Source organism: Columba livia, chromosome 3 (assembly GCF_036013475.1).
Source record: "Columba livia isolate bColLiv1 breed racing homer chromosome 3, bColLiv1.pat.W.v2, whole genome shotgun sequence".
Taxonomy (NCBI): Eukaryota; Metazoa; Chordata; class Aves; order Columbiformes; family Columbidae; genus Columba; species Columba livia.
The window spans coordinates 86,274,279-86,293,239 of NC_088604.1; the positions used below are offsets into that span (position 1 = coordinate 86,274,279).

Here is an 18,961-nt window from a genome sequence, read left to right on the forward strand (position 1 = left end):
ATTGCTCAACCTTTTAAAGGGGAAATAAAATTAAACAAATATTGGTATGGTTGTTTTGTATTATGAAGACAATTTTCAGCTAAAAAATAGGTTACATGCAATTACAGGTGACTTCTGTAACTGCAAGGAAATTGATAATCACTGTAAAATGTGCACAGAGAACCTGAACCCAAGTTATATTTTATATCAAGGCAAACTTCAGTTACGGTTGGATATGGCAAAGTATGCTCTCCCCATAAAAACCAGATTGGCTTTTACTTGTTCAAAATTATTTGAGATGGAACTCACAGTGATTTCCTTTAATGGGATATATAGGAGAAAGGAGGTTCCTTCTCCAAATCAAACCACTGCTCTAACGCAATTTATAATCTTGTAGCTTTTTAAATTTAAAATACATCCATATTTATACTCCATGATAATTAATTAATTCTATGTATGAAGTAGAATTAAATACATGTAGAATGAATACCAAATTTCAGCCTGTTTCCCTGAGGTATCAGAAAAAAAACGGGTCCTCTGAGAAAAAATGTGCTGTTATTTAGCAGGGAGAGGAGGGAAGGAGCTCATGGCTAAGTCTAAGCAGAGTTATCTGGCAGCTTTTCTGCTAAATCTAGCAGTCATTGAACACGTAAAAAGTCCGGTTCACATAGATCACAACCAGAGCCATTGTCCTCGTCATCCTACTATAACAAGGACTGGCAACCGGATCTCAATCATATTATTTTACAGCTTCTTTAGTACTACACAGGTCTCTTTGCAGGCCAGTCAAAAACAAGTTTCACAGCACGATCATTGGTCAGATCATGAACGGACCATTTTATGAAGCTTTGCAGGTTATCAAACTGGACATGAGGCAGCATTTCTCTAGTGAGTCAGTGGTCAAACACTGGAACAGGCTCTCTAGAGAGGTGGTCGATGCCCCAAGCCTGTCCATGTTTAAGAGGCATTTGGACAATGCCTTCAATAATATGCTTTAATTTTTGGCCAGCCCTGAAGTGGTCAGGTAGCTGGACTAGATGATCCTCATAGGTCCCTTCCAACTGAAATCTATCCTGTTGTGTTCATCAGTTGCTGCTGGCAAGGCCTGGTACAAGGGCCACATTGGATATAGCAAATTAAACTTTGGGAGAACTGTTTAGATATGCAAATGCATTTTGATTATGAACTGAAAAGGCAGCCATTCTGGAGAGTATTCTATGTCTGATTTGTGACTGTGCCAGATTTCCTTCTAGACAAGGGAATTGCAGGAGAGCAGTCCAGAAACCTCAGAACTGCACTGGACTACAAAGGATACCACTAATATACGGGGACCAGGCATAGCTTTAGAAGTACCACGAAAACTGCATCTAGATACTGAGAGGAGGCAAATCCAAAACAATGGGGGAGAAAAAAAATTGTGTAGGGTAACAGAACAGATTTAGGATCATATATGGAAAACAATTAGTAAACGGGTTGCAGATGATCATGACAATACTGGAAGGTAGAGCCACACAAAATGTCACTAGATAGTAAAAATGGAGGCAAATCTTTCTGAATAGTCAAAAGGAAGTATGCATTTTTTCATATCTATCATGGAAGGAAAATACTTGGGATGATGCTTTTATTCAACAAAGAAAGAAAAATAAGAAGCCCAGAGTTGTATTTGAAAGGATAAGTATTCACAATCTTTTTGATACTGTAAGTTCAAAATACTATTTTTAGTAGTATGCAGGAAGCTGATTACATGGGTCAAGCAGCATATAGAAAGATAAGACGAAAATATCTCCCTATGAACGACTTGTAGAAGAAAACCAGGAATACCGCTGCAGGTGGCAGCGAGGGGGTGAAGCTGCCATCCCGGGGTCCTCCAAACGCCGAATTTCTGCTGTGAGCTTTCCAATCCGTTCTGGGAGGTCGGACACCACCCCTCGCGTCCCCAGCACGGCCCGTGGCGAAGCGAGCGGGTCCCGCCCGGCAGCAGCCTGCAGGCCGAGCCGCCCCCGCCGCCCCCAGAGCCCCCGGGGTACGGGGGCTGCTTCCCACCGTGCGCGGGGCCCCGCCGGCCGGGCTGCCCCCGACGCGCTCGCTGGAAGAACACTTGTGTTTCGGGGGAGGGAAGGGGGCGGCTGCAGCGCATTGCCTCGACGCCCAAGCGCCGTCCCGATCCGCTCACCCGCGGGTCTCAGAAGGTGACAGCACCGGGCACTACAACGGGGGCACGTTCAGCAGCCGGCGGGGCTGACCCCCGCGCTGCAGCCTCAGCCCCCCGCCCACCGTCCCCACCGCCGCATCTCGGCGCCGCCCCTGCGGCCGCGGAGGTAGGTGCTGGCGGCACCGGGCGCTGAGCCGGCAGCGGCGAGACGCCCTCGAAGGCGGAGGTGAGGGGGAAGAAGGAAGCGGCTCGGGAAGCTGCAGCGGCTGTTGGCCGGACGGTGCGGCGAGAGCCACAGAGACAGCGCCCGCAGCAACCTGCGCCCTCCCACCGCCGGGTCACGCCTCGTCCAATCAGGAGAAGCTTTATACAGGAGTGGAAGTGACCGCACTCCCCGAGACAGAACCAGTATTGGCCCTGCGGCGGCTAATCACGGCGCGCCTTGCAAGCAGCCAATGGGAGGGGAGGTGTCGCTTGTTGTTGCCCTGTGAGGCGGCTGCGCGCTGTGCTTCGGTACCTGCCGCCGCCGCAGGAGGGATCGCGGAGGCCGAAGGCCCCGGTGCCCACTCGCCTCTCGCTGCCCCCAGCGGCCCCGCGGAGGGCGGGGAGATGCAGCCCCCGGGCCCTCAGCAGCCGCCGCTCTATGCGCCCAGCAACGGGGACTTCACCTTTGTCTCCTCAGCAGACGCCGAAGGTGAGCGCGGCGCCGCGGCTGGGGCCGCTCTCGCTCTCCCGGGAGAAGGGCTCAGCCAGGCCCCGGGGGAGCGCGCGGCTCCCGTGCCGCTGAGGCGAGAGGTGCCTCCCTTCCCCTCTTCCCCCCTCCCCCTCCGGGCTGATGGCGTGGCTGGAGGCGGAGCGGGTGGCTGAGGTGGCCGCTGCCCTCAGGCTGCGGGACTGTGCCGTCGCAGGCTGCCGGGAGCGGGGCTGAGTGCCCGTGCGAGCAGCTGCGCCGTCCGTGTGGCGGAAGCACCAGCGCGGCAGAGCCGGCCGAGCCGCTCCGTTCCCTGTGTTTGCTGAAGCCGTAACCGAGGTTGCGCCCGGCGACCTGACATCACTGTGACAGGCGCTGTCACTGACGGTTCTTCTTTCCGGCCCTGCTGGGAGTGCAGTTTGGTGTCTACTGGACCTCGTACTGGATGTTCACGTTCGCTGTAGTGCTGTGCAAAAGGCTCTGTGCTGTGTCTCATTTCAGCACAGTAGCGAGCAGGGGCGGGAAGGAGCCCTGTGTGTAGTTTAGGGGATGAAGTGTGGCCAGCTGCCTTACTGCTGCATTAATGGCTGTGGTGTTCTGCCTGAATGTGCCATGAAGCCTTAAGTCTGCAAAAATGAACACATAAGAGTCAACATAGTACTACCTTGTTTTGATGGAGAATGACCTTTTGGGCTCTACCCATTTAAACAATAAGCATTCTGCTTTATATATATGTTTAATTACTGTTGTAATTGCGGACAGGGGCAGGAAACTGTATAAATCCGTAGGTGCCCCACCCTGGTAAAGAACTACTGAAATGGAAAACTTGCTGTAGAATACCTGTACTTTGGGGAACTTCCCAGTCCTTCTGACAAGGAATGCTAATCAACAGCTACGATCTTGGCTGTGTTTTTTCTTTTGTTTGTTTTGTATTTCTTATCCACCTTGGCCTGAAAAAGGATCCATGTACCTCTGAATGGAAACTCTCTGGATTGCCTCTGGAAGTATTTGTTGAGCAATGCTGAACCCAGTCTAATACAGCCACCTTTCCAGTAGGATGTGTTGAATTGTATTCAGCTCTGTGTTCTTTATGAACACAAGCAAGGCATTACCTGTTCAAGTGTAGTCCTGTCTGCAAAGTGCTGTGTAGGCGTTCCCTAACAAGGAAAACCAAGCAAAATTAAACACATGGCTCTCTAATTTCTATTTGTTTTCCAAATCCTCGTCCATATGAAAAATAGAATTATAAGGTTTTATTTTCCCATCTTATTTCCACGAGAGGTAGGAACTGTTTGTGGGGAAGAATGCAGAAGAGGTATTCTCAATTAAGTGGACAGACGGCATAATGAACAAACTAGCTTGTTTTTGTTTACCTCTTGTATTGCTTTTTCAAAACTGAAACCAGAGACACATTTCCACAATGTGTGGTTGAAATGAGGCATGTGAGGTACCTCAGCATTGCTTCTGTGCTGTTCTGCCTGAGCCAGTAGCAGTGAAGGCACCTTAACTCTTGTTAGTGGGCATCAGAACCATCAGTTCTTGGCAGATTCATCTCCTCTCCATTGGCTTGCAGTTAACCATCTCATTCAAAGCAGTCTGTAGAAGTGGAGGTAGCATATTTTTTTTTTCATTGTTTTCTGCAGCTTTATGTCCCACCTGAGATATCTTGCAAAATAGACTTAAGATCATGTTAATAGGTTTCACGATTAAAAAGTGTGATTGTAGGTGTTTACCAGTCATCAACTGCTAAAAGGAGCCTTGGTAAATAAGACTTGTGTAGAAGTTCCTCTGCCTCAGGATGGATCTTCAGCTGTCACTGAGAAAGGAGAAATAATTGGCTGGTTGGACTGTTACATTTGCTTATTTTGACAGCCACATTTGTGCACGAAGAATAGCAAGAACCTCTCCTTGGGATGCAGTGTTATGTTGTAGCATAAACAAATATTTTTAAATCACAAAAGGGTCCCAGTGACAACAGAAAACTGGTGAGGCTTTCTCTGCCTTGACGTGCAGCCATTAAGAATACATTTTTCTTTTTTCCTGCCTTCGTAAGCAGCAGAGGAAGGCTTACTTGTGTCTGGTGAGAATGGTGTATGTGTGCCGATACTTACAGGAGCAAAGTGAAATTCCTTCTTTAGCTTACGGTCATCTTTATAAGGATCCTGTGCAGGTGCTGTTGGAAAAATCAAAGCAATGGATTATTAACTCATGATTATGAAACAGCTGAAAAGCGTTTATGGAGAAGCTTGAATTTAAGCTTGAGTGGCCTAGCAAAAGCTGATTTGGGAAGGATTATTCTGTTAAATTAATTGCGATACTGAATGATCAGTGAACGCTTCAAACATGCTGGCTGAAGACTGTGACATTCCGTCACTGTATGCATCTTGTTTCTATAAAACTATATTGAATTTTGATAGAAGATGTCACAAATTTAATCTACAGATGTGGCCTGACTTGACTGAGTATGTGTTTCAGAGATACTTGCTATAGCTAGGTGTTTTGGGAAATTTGTGCCTAGGAACTTTTTATGTGAAGAACACATGATAATGAAAAAGCAAAATAAGATTTTCTTTGAAGTGAAAAGACATTGGATGAGAAGAGAGTTTTTGGGTTCCAGTATATTTGTGATAAGGTTTGTACGAAAACTGTACATGTTTCTGTTTGGATTTTTCTTTTTCAGCAAATAATGGAAATGCATGATTTCCTAAAGCAATAATTATTATTCTATATTTTTCTTTCTTCAAGTTGATTCATATATTTTCAGTTACTATATTGTATTTTCATCTGTATATAACTGAATACAATGAGCAAATAAAATTAGTATTTATTGGTGACTTTGATACAGCCAGAACATACATAAATTGCTCTTCGTTTTGTTTTGTTTAGTACTGTGGCAGAGCAAGATCATAGCATATTGAAGAGAACTCCTTGTATTTCCTTTTATTGGCTGGAGCCTAGGGTTCTCTGATATTATTCTTTCTCAACCATTTTTTTAACCTGTGTTGAAGGCAGGCTACAAATAAAAGCATATACAAATGCTTCTCTTTCATGAAAAATTTGACATAAAAGCAGAGAATGGTTTTGGCTGAAATAATGCCACTGTGCAGGAATGGGCTCCAAAAGAGGTATAGTATGGCCAGCAAAAAAAAGGTAAATAATCCATAACTTACTGTATTGTTAGGCTTTCATTAGTTAACTCCTATTGTGCCTTTTTAATGCTTAATGATAAAGAACAAATCAAAGCCTTTTTGTCATACCTTAATACTGTGTAATCAAAACAGGAGTTCCATCTAGAAGCTAAAACTTAACAACGTTGGTTTATGTCCCAGATTATTACTACCGCATTCAAACCAGAAATACCCTTTCAAATTACATATCTGCTAATGTATAATTTTAGTCTATAATTTTGAATATTTCATGATCATGACCAGCACATGCAGCTTTATATATCCATTGTTTATCTTCCAGTACTTTTGAAATCAAATGGCTTTTGGCAAGACATTAAAAGACATTTTTCTCCCTTTTTCTCTAAGATCTTAGTGGCTCCATAACAACTCCAGATGTTAAGCTAAATCTTGGAGGAGAATTCATCAAAGAATCTACTGCAACTACATTCCTAAGACAGAGAGGTTATGGCTGGCTTCTGGAAGTAGAAGATGATGACCCAGAAGATAACAAGCCACTCCTGTATGTCATCATTGTTTTTTGATATCTATCTATATTAGCTGTGTAGGAAAAAAACAAACAACTTGTAGCCTCTTAAGTTGTCCCACAGCCTTTTGCTGTGACTGGAATTCTGTCTGGCAAAGTACTTGACCAATGAGTGTTTTCTGGTGCAGCAATGAAAATATTATGTTTTTCATTATGGGTTTGACTTTTAGTGTATAAGAGAGGCTTGTTATTCACTGGGGGAGGAAGGAAGGAGGAAGTAAAATCCAATTTTATTAATCTCTATAAGTATAAAGCTTTTATGTCTTTTCCGCTCTTATCTGTTTATCTTGTAATGGTTTAAAAAATTAGATTACATTCTTTCTATCTTTGACACTGATGTTGTGAGTTTCTTAATGCTGTAAAAGAATCAGAGGCTAAGACAATCCTGTGGAAAGATTTGTGTGAGTAAATCTAGTAAATTCTGTCATTTACTCTGAAGTAAATGCATTGTGAATCATGCTTATTACAATAGGGATGCTAGAAGCAAGGCAGTACAAACTTTATAATCTTTGATGCTATCTTATTGTATAAAGATAGATTAAAACGGTGCTAGTGTCGAAAGATGAAAATGTCGTTAAAACTGAAAATCTCTGCATCCCTTGTTCTGTTCACAGAGGGGTTGTTGGCTGAAGAAAGCTTGTATCTTATGGTTACTGCACTGTACGTCAGGCAGCCTGAGTCTTAGTCCTTGTTCTGCACATAAGCAACTTCATTGGCAGTGTCTCACAGTTTTCCTGTGCAAATTAAATATAATGATGCTCTAAAAAACTTCAGTGAGCAGGAGAGTACTCTGGAGAACTGAAATTAGAGTGTTGGGAGAGAACAGGCGTCTGAACAGCTTAATGATGAAACTGCTACTTGAAAAGAACTTTAAGTGTGCAAAAGTAGCTCCTTGTGTGAATAAGTCTGTTCTGTAAACCTCCAACTTCTAATTAAGAAACAGAATGATGTACTGAGGTGACAACATATTAATTCCCTCTTCTGTGTAACTTTTTATACTGCGAAAACCAAGTTTGTGATTCAAAGACAGCCGAGTGTTCATAGCTGCTGATTGCTAGAAGCGAGGAGAGCATGCCATGGAAGTGATAAGTTTGTGGCAAACAGGATGACTATAATAATCCTAACAGAGATGACCTTAATCTCATTTTCATGTAGCACTTCTTGTGCAGTTCTGATTATTCCCAGAACAAACACTGTAAAGCCTGGTAACCTGAATCCTACCATAGATTTGAACAATACCAGCCAGCTAAGGGGAGTTCACTGATGTGGTGCTACTGTGCCAGCATTTCATTCAATAGAGTGACTTTTTTTTCTGTCTCATTGGAGAGCCTTATGCCAGACCCTTGTTTCCTGCTACAGCTGCCATCACTTCTTAGGTGAGGTAGTTCTCAGCTTTATGCGAAAGACAGTTCATGTGAGAAACTGTCAGAAGCCCTAGGCAATGAGAAATAATTATTTCCAGGAAGGAAATATTTGTCTTACATAGTTGTAAGAGTAAAATATAGGAATGCTACCTCCCGTTTAGATAAATGGAGGAAAATGTGCTTCTAGTATACTCTTTAGATTCAGGGTTGAGTTAAAGAACAATTTCTGTTGTTAAGTCACAGGTTAGTAATATCAATTCTGAAATAGCTTCAGTAATAGCAATCTTGAAATTGCCTTGAGAGGCTATTTTTTTTTTTAAGAGAAATTATGGTGAATCATGTCTTTGAATTTATTTCTTGCTTCAGCTTTTCTGAGGAAAAAGTTATAAATCAAAGCGTTGTAAAAAAACAGACTTAAGATACTATCTTACATCTTTCTCCACTGTGGTCTTAAATATAGATGAGAGGGTTATCTTCTGCAAGTCTCTTACAACTCTTCAGAGCTCTTCAGTCATGGCTGCATAAGGAAAACACTGGCCTACAGTTCTGTCTTAAGGTTCTGCACATAATGTTAAAGAGGTAGACTTGGAAAGAAAGTCTGCCTCCTTCCTGTTATGCTAGCACCATCAGGGCAAGATGGACCTGTTGAGAGCCTCCAAAGCAGAAGAGTCTTCTGGTCAATTTATAGCTGCTTGCAGATAGTTTGTAGCAGGGACTGGCAAAGGCAATTATAGAAGAACAAGATCTGTTGATAGAATTTATTGCTGATTTAATTTACTTTTGTTTATTTTTACCCATGTTGGAAAGAAACTACTAATTAAACAATTGGCATAAACTGGTCCGCTAAAAGCTGCTGTTGGTGAAGCAAGTGAAAGCCCGTTTTATTTTAAAAACTTGCTTTTACCTGATATATTTTGAATGGTTTGATTAGTGAATGTAAAGGTATTTTTTCTTGTAGCATTCGAAATAAGATTTTTCCATAATAGCTGTGCTCATGGCAAACTACTCAGCATCAGAATACACAACTGTGTACTTCTGCCTATGCATGGTTTTTATTTTTTTGAGTAGTTACAATGGTATGAATGTTATGTGTTCTTGCATGTCAGAAAATGATCCTAATGGTATATTGTGTATGTTCTCTGTTCTCAGTCATGTAATTGATTTTTGAATAATTAAATATATGTAACTGTGTCACGCCAATTACTGAAAGTAGGATGAAGATGTAGTGTTTCTTTGTTATGGATGAACAGTTCCTTTGTTAGTCATGGCTTCGGAAAGCCTTATGGGTGACAGGAGATTTGGTCTATAAACGTACTGTTTGCCTGGAACTTACTTTTTAAGCTCTATTTCATTACTGTGGTGTATAATAACGCTCCCTTGCTTTACAATTTCAGGGAAGAACTTGACATTGATCTGAAGGATATTTACTACAAAATTCGATGTGTGTTGATGCCTATGCCATCTCTTGGGTTTAATAGACAGGTAGTCAGAGACAATCCAGACTTTTGGGGTCCTCTGGCAGTTGTCCTCTTCTTCTCAATGATTTCATTATATGGACAATTTAAGGTAGGTATAAGCCTTCTACCTAAAAAAAATCAAAACTTTAGGGACATGATTGCTAAGCAATTTGCATTCTTACGTAGGTAGAAAGTATTTTCTTCACATACTAATGAGGAGAATTTCAAATGCTGTTTCTCAAGTTAATATGTAGAAAGACAGCAGTAAGGAATGTATTAAGTAGCCCACAGATAAGTTAATCATGATGAAACGTCAAGTTTCTTATGCAGTAAAACAAAGGAAAGATGTGGTTTTTAGAGGGAACAGATTGATACTAATGGATTTAGAGTCATATTAGTGTATCTAATTGTGACCTTTTGTTAACTTGCTTTTCTTACTAAAAAATGTTACCAAAGAACATATATTTGGTTGTCATGAATTTTAATTTCCTGACAAATAAAGCTACTTGTTTAATTCATACTATATCATTGCCATTATCTGGTGTATTTAATCTTCATTAGTGCCATTTGCTGTTTTGTCCTCTCTGCTCAATTACTATCACTTAACTTTCCTTTGATCAATAGACTTTTTTCATAATTCCTTTTGAACTCCAGAATGAATAGCTATTCAGAGGCATTGTGCAGATTTAATTGGCCTCTATGAACACTGTTAGCTTTTTTCCTTTACTTTCAGATTGAAACAGAAAAGTGGTATCATTTATAGTCACAATTTGAATGTGAGCCTACGTGAACCTGCCGCAGAAATCTTTGACTATATGTGTAGTTACAGGTGTTTTAAATGCAGCGTAGCATAGCAATAAGCCATATGGAAATGAACAGAATGTGCTTATGCAAGGATTTTTGTGAATGGTGAGATAAAATAATTCGCTTTGTGACCTGTGGCTTCCATATGGTGTACCAAATGCCAACTGAGAATTCACTCTGAGTATATTGTTTCTATGAGACTTGAAGCGAGTGGACTAAACCACTGTGTTACTCAAACAGACCACTGAGCTGTCTCCCAGGCAAAGCAAGAACCATTCCTTGATCCCATCACAGATAAACTACCTCCTGCAGTTCAAGTACCTGCTGTACATCAACAACAGGTGTAATGATTCTTAGAAATGGTGCATTTACCATACAGATATGAGAGTGCTGTTTATGTGTGAGGACGGAAAGCTAGTAGCTAGCGACAGGATGACAGCAGCTAGACTAGAGTAGCAAGTGATAGGATAAGAGGAAATGGCCTCAAGTTGCACCAAGGAAGGTTCAGATTGGATATTAGGAAAAACTTATTCATGGAAAGGCTTGTGAAGCACTGGAACAGGCTGCCCAGGGAAGTGGTGGAGTCACCATCCCTGGAGGTGTTTCAAGGATGTGCAGACAAGGTTCTTAGGGGCATGGTTTAGTGCCAGAGTTAGGTTACGGCTGGACTTGATGATCTTAAGTGTCTCTTTCAACCAAAATGATTCTATGAATTGAATGGGTGGGCTGAAAGCTGGAGGGAGACAAGCATTCCTGCTCTGAGAATTCAGTGTGGTCCTCTTCTTCTAGACAGAGGAAGAAGGCAGGAATTAAAAGGAGACCATGCACTATTTTCACAAATAGCATAAAGCTATTATATTTACCTTAATTTTTGAAGTGGTGCTGTGATTTTTAGCTGGTTTTAAATTTAAAGAAAAATCATTCCCTATTTGAGTCTTCTGTGAAACTGGAACTTTTAATTATGCAATAAAACTGAATTGAGTACTAACTTAATTTTTAAGTGCAGCCATTGTACATTTGGAAATACAGATACTGAGCTGATTTTGTTGTTTCCCTCTGAAAAGGTATTTCAGAAGGGAGAGCTTCACTTATAATCCTCCCAGTGGCTCAACTCCAAGAATAGTTAAGTTACTCTGAAGGTTCTGTTAAGACAGAGAATTATTTTAAGATTTCTTCTTCAGTTTATGAGCAGAGCAATGAAAGAAACTAGAAAAAAATAATTAGACTTTGTCCCAGGAGTCTGGGGCGGTTTCTTAATTTGTAATCACCTACAAGTTCTTCTGAAAGTTAAAGCCCTACATCTTCTGACTGTTCTCAGTTTGTGTAAAGAATAAAGTGGCATCTTTATGGATGAAAGAAACAGAATTCAACTCCTTGTTTTGGTTGGGCTGCCTTTTAAAAACTCAGAGCCTGCATTTTTAATAGGTGGGATATGAAGACATTTAGCTAGGGTGGTCTTAGCTTTAGTTTTAACTGAACTCTTCCTACTCTGATACAATATTACAATACTTACAAAACACATTGCATGTGCATTCCATGTTCACCAAACTTACCGTTAATGTGATTCTGTACATGTAACCTCTGAATTTTATTCTCAAGTTGCATTGCGGTACTAAGTAAAACTATTCTTGTCGCAATTTAGAATTCAGTTTTGCATAATAAAATCCTTGACTGCAGTGAAAGGGATTAATAGAAATGAGTTTTTCTTTCTTACAATAAAAATGATTAATATAAATGAATTGTTCTTTATCTCTTAAGGTTGTTTCTTGGATTATAACTATTTGGATATTTGGATCCTTGACAATTTTTTTACTGGCCAGGGTTCTTGGAGGAGAAGTAAGTACCTGTATGCAAAAAGGATATAGAGGGAGGTAATGTAAAGTCTCTTGGCTACATTTTTCAGTAATAGTTGGGTTTTCTTGGTGCTTGGCTTTAGACCTTGTAGCCAACTATGAATGGATGCAGTTGGTAAGTTTAACATCTTCATTTCAGGTTCTTGACCTGTAGAATAAAATCTAAAATACAGAGGTGGCCAGCTAATCTTTCTGTGCTACAGAGGCACGGCTGGGTGTGATAAACAATCTGGAAATTCACATTATGAATCCCAGAAATTCACCCAGCTGCCTGTGTTCCAGAGCTTAAGTCCATTCTTGAGGGACAAGTGCTTTCTATTTTTTTGGTCACTGAGCTAGGTGGGACTCTTTCTCCTTCTTTGCACTGCTCTCGTACTGCCCTTTATTTAATCTTTTGTTTGTTTGTTATAAATGAGGCTAACAGCAGTTGTATAATGTCCTTGTGGGTAGAGCACCTACCAGTGTTTGTTTTCATCCTTGGCCTGTTGCAGTTCGAAGCCGTTAAAGGGTGAAAGTCAGCGCATGTTCTTCAGCTGCAAAGCCAATGGAAATTCTGGCCTTCATCCCTCCCGCCAGCCACTTGCACCAGCAGGGTTGGAATAGTTGTTTGAGCTGTTTACAAATTGAGTCACTAAGTGATTCAGTTGTAAACAAAAAAACGACTTGCAGCAAGGCCCACAGACAGCTACAACTGGAAGATTCAGGAGGGTAGAAACTTCTTAAAATAGCTCTGCAGCATAAATTGCGTTGAACTGTATTGTGAAGAACTTAATATTCAGTGATATTTGATTTTTATATTTTTACTACACATCTTGTATTAATGATGAACTAGTGTTGAAGAATTCCTACGTTATTTAAATTTACTTTAATATTTTTTAGATTTTCCTTTAAATCATAATCGCTGGAGTCTTTGTGTGAACAGTTGTTTCGAAAGAAAAAGCTTTTATAAATGTGATTTTGTGTTTTTTCTGCATACTAGCCTAATTCCAGATGCCCTTAAATCAATCTGTTTTGTGGTTCAAAATGTGAAGCTACCAGAATGTGTGAACTGGGGAGAAAGTATAGGTCTGCACAGTTCACTGTGAAGGATCATTGGCCACAAGAGATTGCTTGCAGGATGGGCACTTGTTTCAGCACTGTTCTTCCTGTTAAATCCAAGAAGTCTAGCTATGCCCAGGAACATTTCAAGCCATAGGGGAACGTCAGACATTTTAATCCCTATAAAGCTAAAACCAGTTATGTTACTTCAAATAAATCCATTTAAGATAGTCATAATAAATTTAAACTGGAAATCAGAGTATTTCTGTGCCTTAAAGGGATCAGGTTCTCGGTCTTCCGCTGACGCCAAAAGCATTAATGTACTTTGAGTTTATGTATAATGGATATGAGTATGTTAATGCAGAAAACTGTTTCTTTGCTGCTTGTGACAGGCAGGATGGCATCTGGTGACTGAGAGGTCTGTTGTAGTTCTTTGCTCCTGGGTATGATTTATGCACTCCATGGAGAGTAGTAGTTGAGAATCACTTAAGGCAGAACTTGAAAATATGAGGAGTGGGTGGAATGACATATTTGATCCTGTGTAAATACTTACCTTGGAAGTGATAAAATTGTAATTTTATTGTGGGTTTTTTTTTTTAAAAAAAGACAACATATTTTCAAGAAAACTGAATTATTATTTGCAAAATTCTAAGGGATAGCATAAAAAAACAATTTTATACTAGCAAGATTCCTTTAGCTTAAATTTCATAAATACCTAACACATTGTTGTCACTGTTCATACTGTTATAACAAGATCAAATCGTGTTTGGTGACAAAGGTTAAGTACTAAAAGGCTTGTTTTTATGTGCTTGAAAATTTCAGGTTGCTTATGGCCAAGTCCTGGGTGTGATAGGATATTCCCTACTTCCCCTTATTGTCATAGCACCTGTACTTTTGGTGGTTGGATCATTTGAAGTTGTTTCTACCCTAATAAAAGTAAGTTCAGTATCATGTATTGAGAATTGTTTACAGTTATTTTCTTAAGTTACGTGTCTAAGACTTCAGGTATTCATCTGTTTCAGGACAACATGGTGATGTGTCAAAATATTCAGAGCTATAATGTGAGCTCTGTCTTCCTTTTGGTTAGCATGGTGGACATGACTGCCAAGCAAAATCTGGTTTAAATGTTTCTTTGGAGTACCCGGAGATTTACAGTGCTGTTTCTATAACACCTGTTGTTATCAGGTTAGCTTCTGTTTAAGTAATTTGCTATGCTATAAAATACATAGGATTATAATTTTGAGAAGAGGATGTTTAATTAAACCTCAAGATGATGAATCTGTAAATCAGCTGTTTTGTCCCTTCCCCCATCATCCAGTTTATTTTTAGTTTCTGCAGCCTGAGTATGACGTTAGTCATTGGTCTGAGAGCTTCCCATGGTGGTAGCAGTACCAAGTTTTTAAAACCCTTTGCAGAGAAGGTAAGTATTGTTCTGATTTTACGGATGTGGAACATAAGGCACAAAGCAAGAATAACGTGTCTGATACCACCTGCTGTTGGACACCTTTTATGAAAGTCGTAATGTTCCCTGATAGATCCCAGAACTACATAACATTCTTGAACACTTACAGTACTTCTAAAAACACTTTAGGTAGCCTTTCAAGTTATTGCTGGACTTTTGGAAGGGTTGACTGAGAAAATTCTTTTAATAGCTAAGCTGCACACTTTTGGAGTTCTTGTTCTGTTGATTTGGTTGATTTCTATCCTTTTAGCTTGCTGGTAAACAGTATAATTGAAGTACAACTAAAGTGTATGATTAATAACAAAATTGCTGTTTGTGATTTGATAACTTGCCATTACTGTTAAGTGATACGGTCAGAAAGCCAATCATTAACTTGCCAGTTAACTAATATATAACTTGAAAATAAATATATGTTAATGAAACCTGTGTTACTTGGCTAGTACTAACAGTTTCACATTAACTTAGGGCGATTCTGTGCAAGGTCTTTGCATCATTAGTGTGAAAATGCAGGACAAGCCCCATATGACCAAAACTACTGATAGTGTGATAAGTTCTGCAGCTTCTGGCTTGAGAGCTTTGTGTTTGGGGAAATATTTCACAGTCCTAAAGTTGTGGAACTTGCAGTGAAATAGTGAAACTCCAGTCAGTTCTCTTCCAGTTGCAATCAGCAAAGTAAACTACTTGAGCAATGCATCTCAATTACTTTAATTGCTGCAATTTTTTTCATGTGTGTAAGAGAATTCGGTCATGATCTTGTCCATCTCTGCAGACCTGCAAAACCAAAAGTATGCAATCACATGCAATTTTTTTTGTTGGATTTGAGTGTGGTGTGTTTTTTTTTTTTTGTTTTTTTTGCATGTGGGAGGCGGGGGGAGCATTTGGTTGTGTTATTTTGTTATTATGATGGCAGTTGACTGGGCCACATAATCCCTGAAGGGGCTTCAGGTCCTCTGACAGAACTGTGGAAAAAGTTCTCTGCTGGAGAGAACTTGCATGCCACTCAGTTTTAAGTGTTTTTCCTTATTTTTCCTTTTTTTAAAAATCAATACCAAAGGTGCTGCTAGAGGATAATAATGTCATATTACTCTTTGCTATAACCTTGTTGGTTTGAGTCAAGTTTACCGACCTCGAGACTTTTTTTTAAGTATGCATGCTAACTTCATATAACATAGTGCTTATTCATATGTAATGTTATCTTCTACCCATCTTTATAAGCTGGTTCTTTGATAACTTAGTAAGCAATACAGTTTTTGACACAGATTGTAGTTTGGCAGCCTTCTGACTGCACCTGAAAGGAATAGGAATGTGAGGTTTAGTTACCCTGTAGTGGGGGCACCATAATTAAAGAAAAACTTATAAGCCAGAGGAATCCTGAAATTTAAAATGCTGATTTAACCTTCTGGTCTATATTGTAGGACGAAGAGTCAATTATATTAACTTCTTTCACTTAAAGAAAGGGAGGAGTTAAAGAAAGGTTGGGGACAGTCAAGGTAGAAAGAAAAGTTATTGATACAGTGAAGTTTGAAGCTATCGGTGCCTGTAAGCTTATGGTTTGCTCTGTGGTATCTGTATGTCTTACGTTAGAGAAAACTTACTGGACATCCTTAGCTGCTCACTTCAGTACAAATGTCTCAAATGAAAATAACATGCCTATTTGCTAAATATTTCTTTAAACTTAGATGACAATGCATAGTGTATTTGTTTTTAATGTGTGTGGAGTTCTTCACCCAAAAATCTTCTTGAGGGGATTTCTTTTCCATTACATTGAGAGAAAAACTGATTTTTATTTTGGTATTTTGAGAGATTTTTCTTATGGTGTCAGCTAAGACTTTTCATTTTCTTTTTCAGTTATTTGGAGTCTTTTGGGCTGCATACAGCGCTGCATCATTACTAGTCGGAGAAGAATTCAAGACCAAGAAACCCCTTCTAATTTATCCAATCTTTTTATTATACATTTATTTTCTGTCCTTGTATACTGGGGTGTGATCTAGTGCAAGATGTGGCCAGAAACCATATTTTATTGACTTGCAGGCTGATAATGCATAAGATTAAAGAGGCTGGAGATAATACAAGTGACTGTTTTGTATCCAGTTGTCAAGATGTTTTAAGATTGAAGAGCATATTTGTGTATATTATTTAATGAAGCAATTGTAGCTATATAGATTTGTATCAAAGTTCTAGGTTTGTTTAAGACTCTTCAGATTTTAATGAACAAAATAAAATAACCTTGTGTTTTATAAGAAAGTGTAGCAAACCCACAACTCGATACCTGTGCCAAAAGCACTAGGACCAGATTACTATATTCAAGGAGAAAAATGAGAAGTTAACTGTAACAATCTCAAAGTGCAATTTTTCTTTTGAGCTTAAACACAGCTGGCTTTTCTTGGCGCAGCAAATTCTGTAGATAATATATATTTATGAAACAGTCCTGATTGTTCACAGAATAGTCTGTATAATCAAGACATGAAGATACTACTTTTAATTTAGTGCCTCAATTACTTTGAATTGGCTATTGAGTTTTTTTATAAATTCCAATTTGTTTTCAAAACATGTATATACTGTGTATTTTGTATCTATGGCTTGTGTGTAACATAAATACTCCTTGGTTAAGGATGTATATTGGGTTTTTAAAAATTGGAGATAAAAGTATTTGAAGTCTTCACTTCCTATCTCTGACCAAAGGAGCAAGATATTTACTGTGTGACATAATTAAAATGCATATTTAGAGAATCAAATTATTTTACTTAAAAATATAAATTTACAGAGAAACGGGCGAACACCTTTCTCATCTGTAGTGCTGGCTTAACATTGGAGAAAAAAAGACCATCTATCTAATTTGTGTGATCTTTAAACAATGTTATTTTATGATGACAAAATAAAAATAATGCTTCCCTAACTATGTTTTACAACATCTTGCTCTGTCTTGCTTTTAATAGCACGGTATTTAACACGCATCCATTTTTTTCCCCCCCAGTACTATTAATCTCTTGTAAAGAGAAATAAAAGAAGATTTGTAAGGCCAGATTTTCCCTCCACTAAATGAGGCAGAATTACAGCCTTAGTAACGGTTACGGTCTTGCTAATTTTGACTATCCAAGGATTATGTAATAGCGTGATGACATGTTAAATATTTCCTGTGTGCTGTGTTGATTGCTTATGTAATGGTCCTTATGGTAATGTTTCCTCACAAGGGAAGTCCAGGGAAGCTCGCTTTGCATGGTACTGAGTTACGCATTTGGAGTCTTCAGTATTTAGCATTGCCAAATGCATCTTAAGTTTCTTTTTGGTAACAGAAAAAAAAAACATTCCCCATGTCTTGTTTTGGTTTTTTGTTTTGATGCTGCAAATAAAAATCAACCATGACAAGGTAATAGCCAGGGCTGTCTTTGATCCATGATGGACCTGCTTCCTTATCAGAACTGTTTTTTCAGCTTTTTAGACTGTGTAACTTGCCATTTTAGTAACTTACCAGTTGTTAGTGATACAGAATCTATATTTAAATTCCAGCTTTACCATAAACCTTTAGCTTATTCTGTCTGCTTTTCTGGCTAATACTTGTGTTGACTTTAAATGGAACTACTTACACTTTATGTCCAGCATCAACTCTAATGTAATACTTAGCTTGTAATATATTAAAGGAGAAAAACTGGTAGAGTGATCAACTTTTCACGTAATTTTTGAGTGCTGCAGAAGTTCTGGTGGAATTACTGCACAATTGTACTAAACCAATTACACTAGCAGCTTAGTACTTATCTGCAAGTGTTTTGCTGAGCATTCATACCACATTCTAAAAAAAAAAAAAAAAGGCAATTACAATTTATTTTTTTTTTAAAAAAAAGCATGTTAGCTTTGAAATCTTGCATGATAACCTGGTCTCACTCTTTTTCATGGCTTATATTTCTTTTTAAACAGGAATATCCAACTAGCATTAGAAGACTCAGTCCAGACCCTATGAATACACGTTTAACTAACATCACCACAACCATTTAGGTTACGAGGCTGTCAGAGAGCTTTAAGCTAGTTCCTCTTAGCATAGCTGCTCATTAGATGTCCATAATGGATCCTGTGCATCTGAAATGACTGAGTATTCAAAGGATGCAAGAATGTTCTATTTAATCTCCAAATTTCTCTGTACTATTGTTCTGTGAAATTCATAGTTGCAATTTTAATGGTTCATTTCCACAGACCTGGCACATGTAATATGCAATGTAGATATGCACTTAACATAGTACATATTTTGTACACAACTGCAGATTTGCACCTTTTAATCTTAGTATCTCTAGGGTCACCTTTTGCATATGCTGTGCAAGGAATATGTACAAACAGCTCTCAAATGGTTCTGATAATTTGTAATAACTTTGCATTTAACAAACATTTTTAGATGAGGTATGTGTGTAAATACAAGATGTATTTTATAAAAATTTTGAATTAAACTTGTTTACAGAATGTA

At 39.1% G+C, this 18,961-nt stretch overlaps 1 protein-coding gene across 1 annotated transcript; it reads left to right on the plus strand.

The window, feature by feature from the left end:
* Positions 1 to 2,532: 2,532 nt before the first annotated feature.
* On the plus strand, positions 2,533 to 18,961 carry YIPF4 (Yip1 domain family member 4). Its single transcript, XM_005503843.3, has 6 exons — positions 2,533 to 2,825; positions 6,356 to 6,509; positions 9,292 to 9,463; positions 11,917 to 11,994; positions 13,872 to 13,985; positions 16,360 to 18,961. Exons 1-6 carry the CDS (start codon positions 2,741 to 2,743, stop codon positions 16,495 to 16,497), a joined length of 741 nt encoding a protein of 246 aa, XP_005503900.2. The 5' UTR covers positions 2,533 to 2,740; the 3' UTR covers positions 16,498 to 18,961.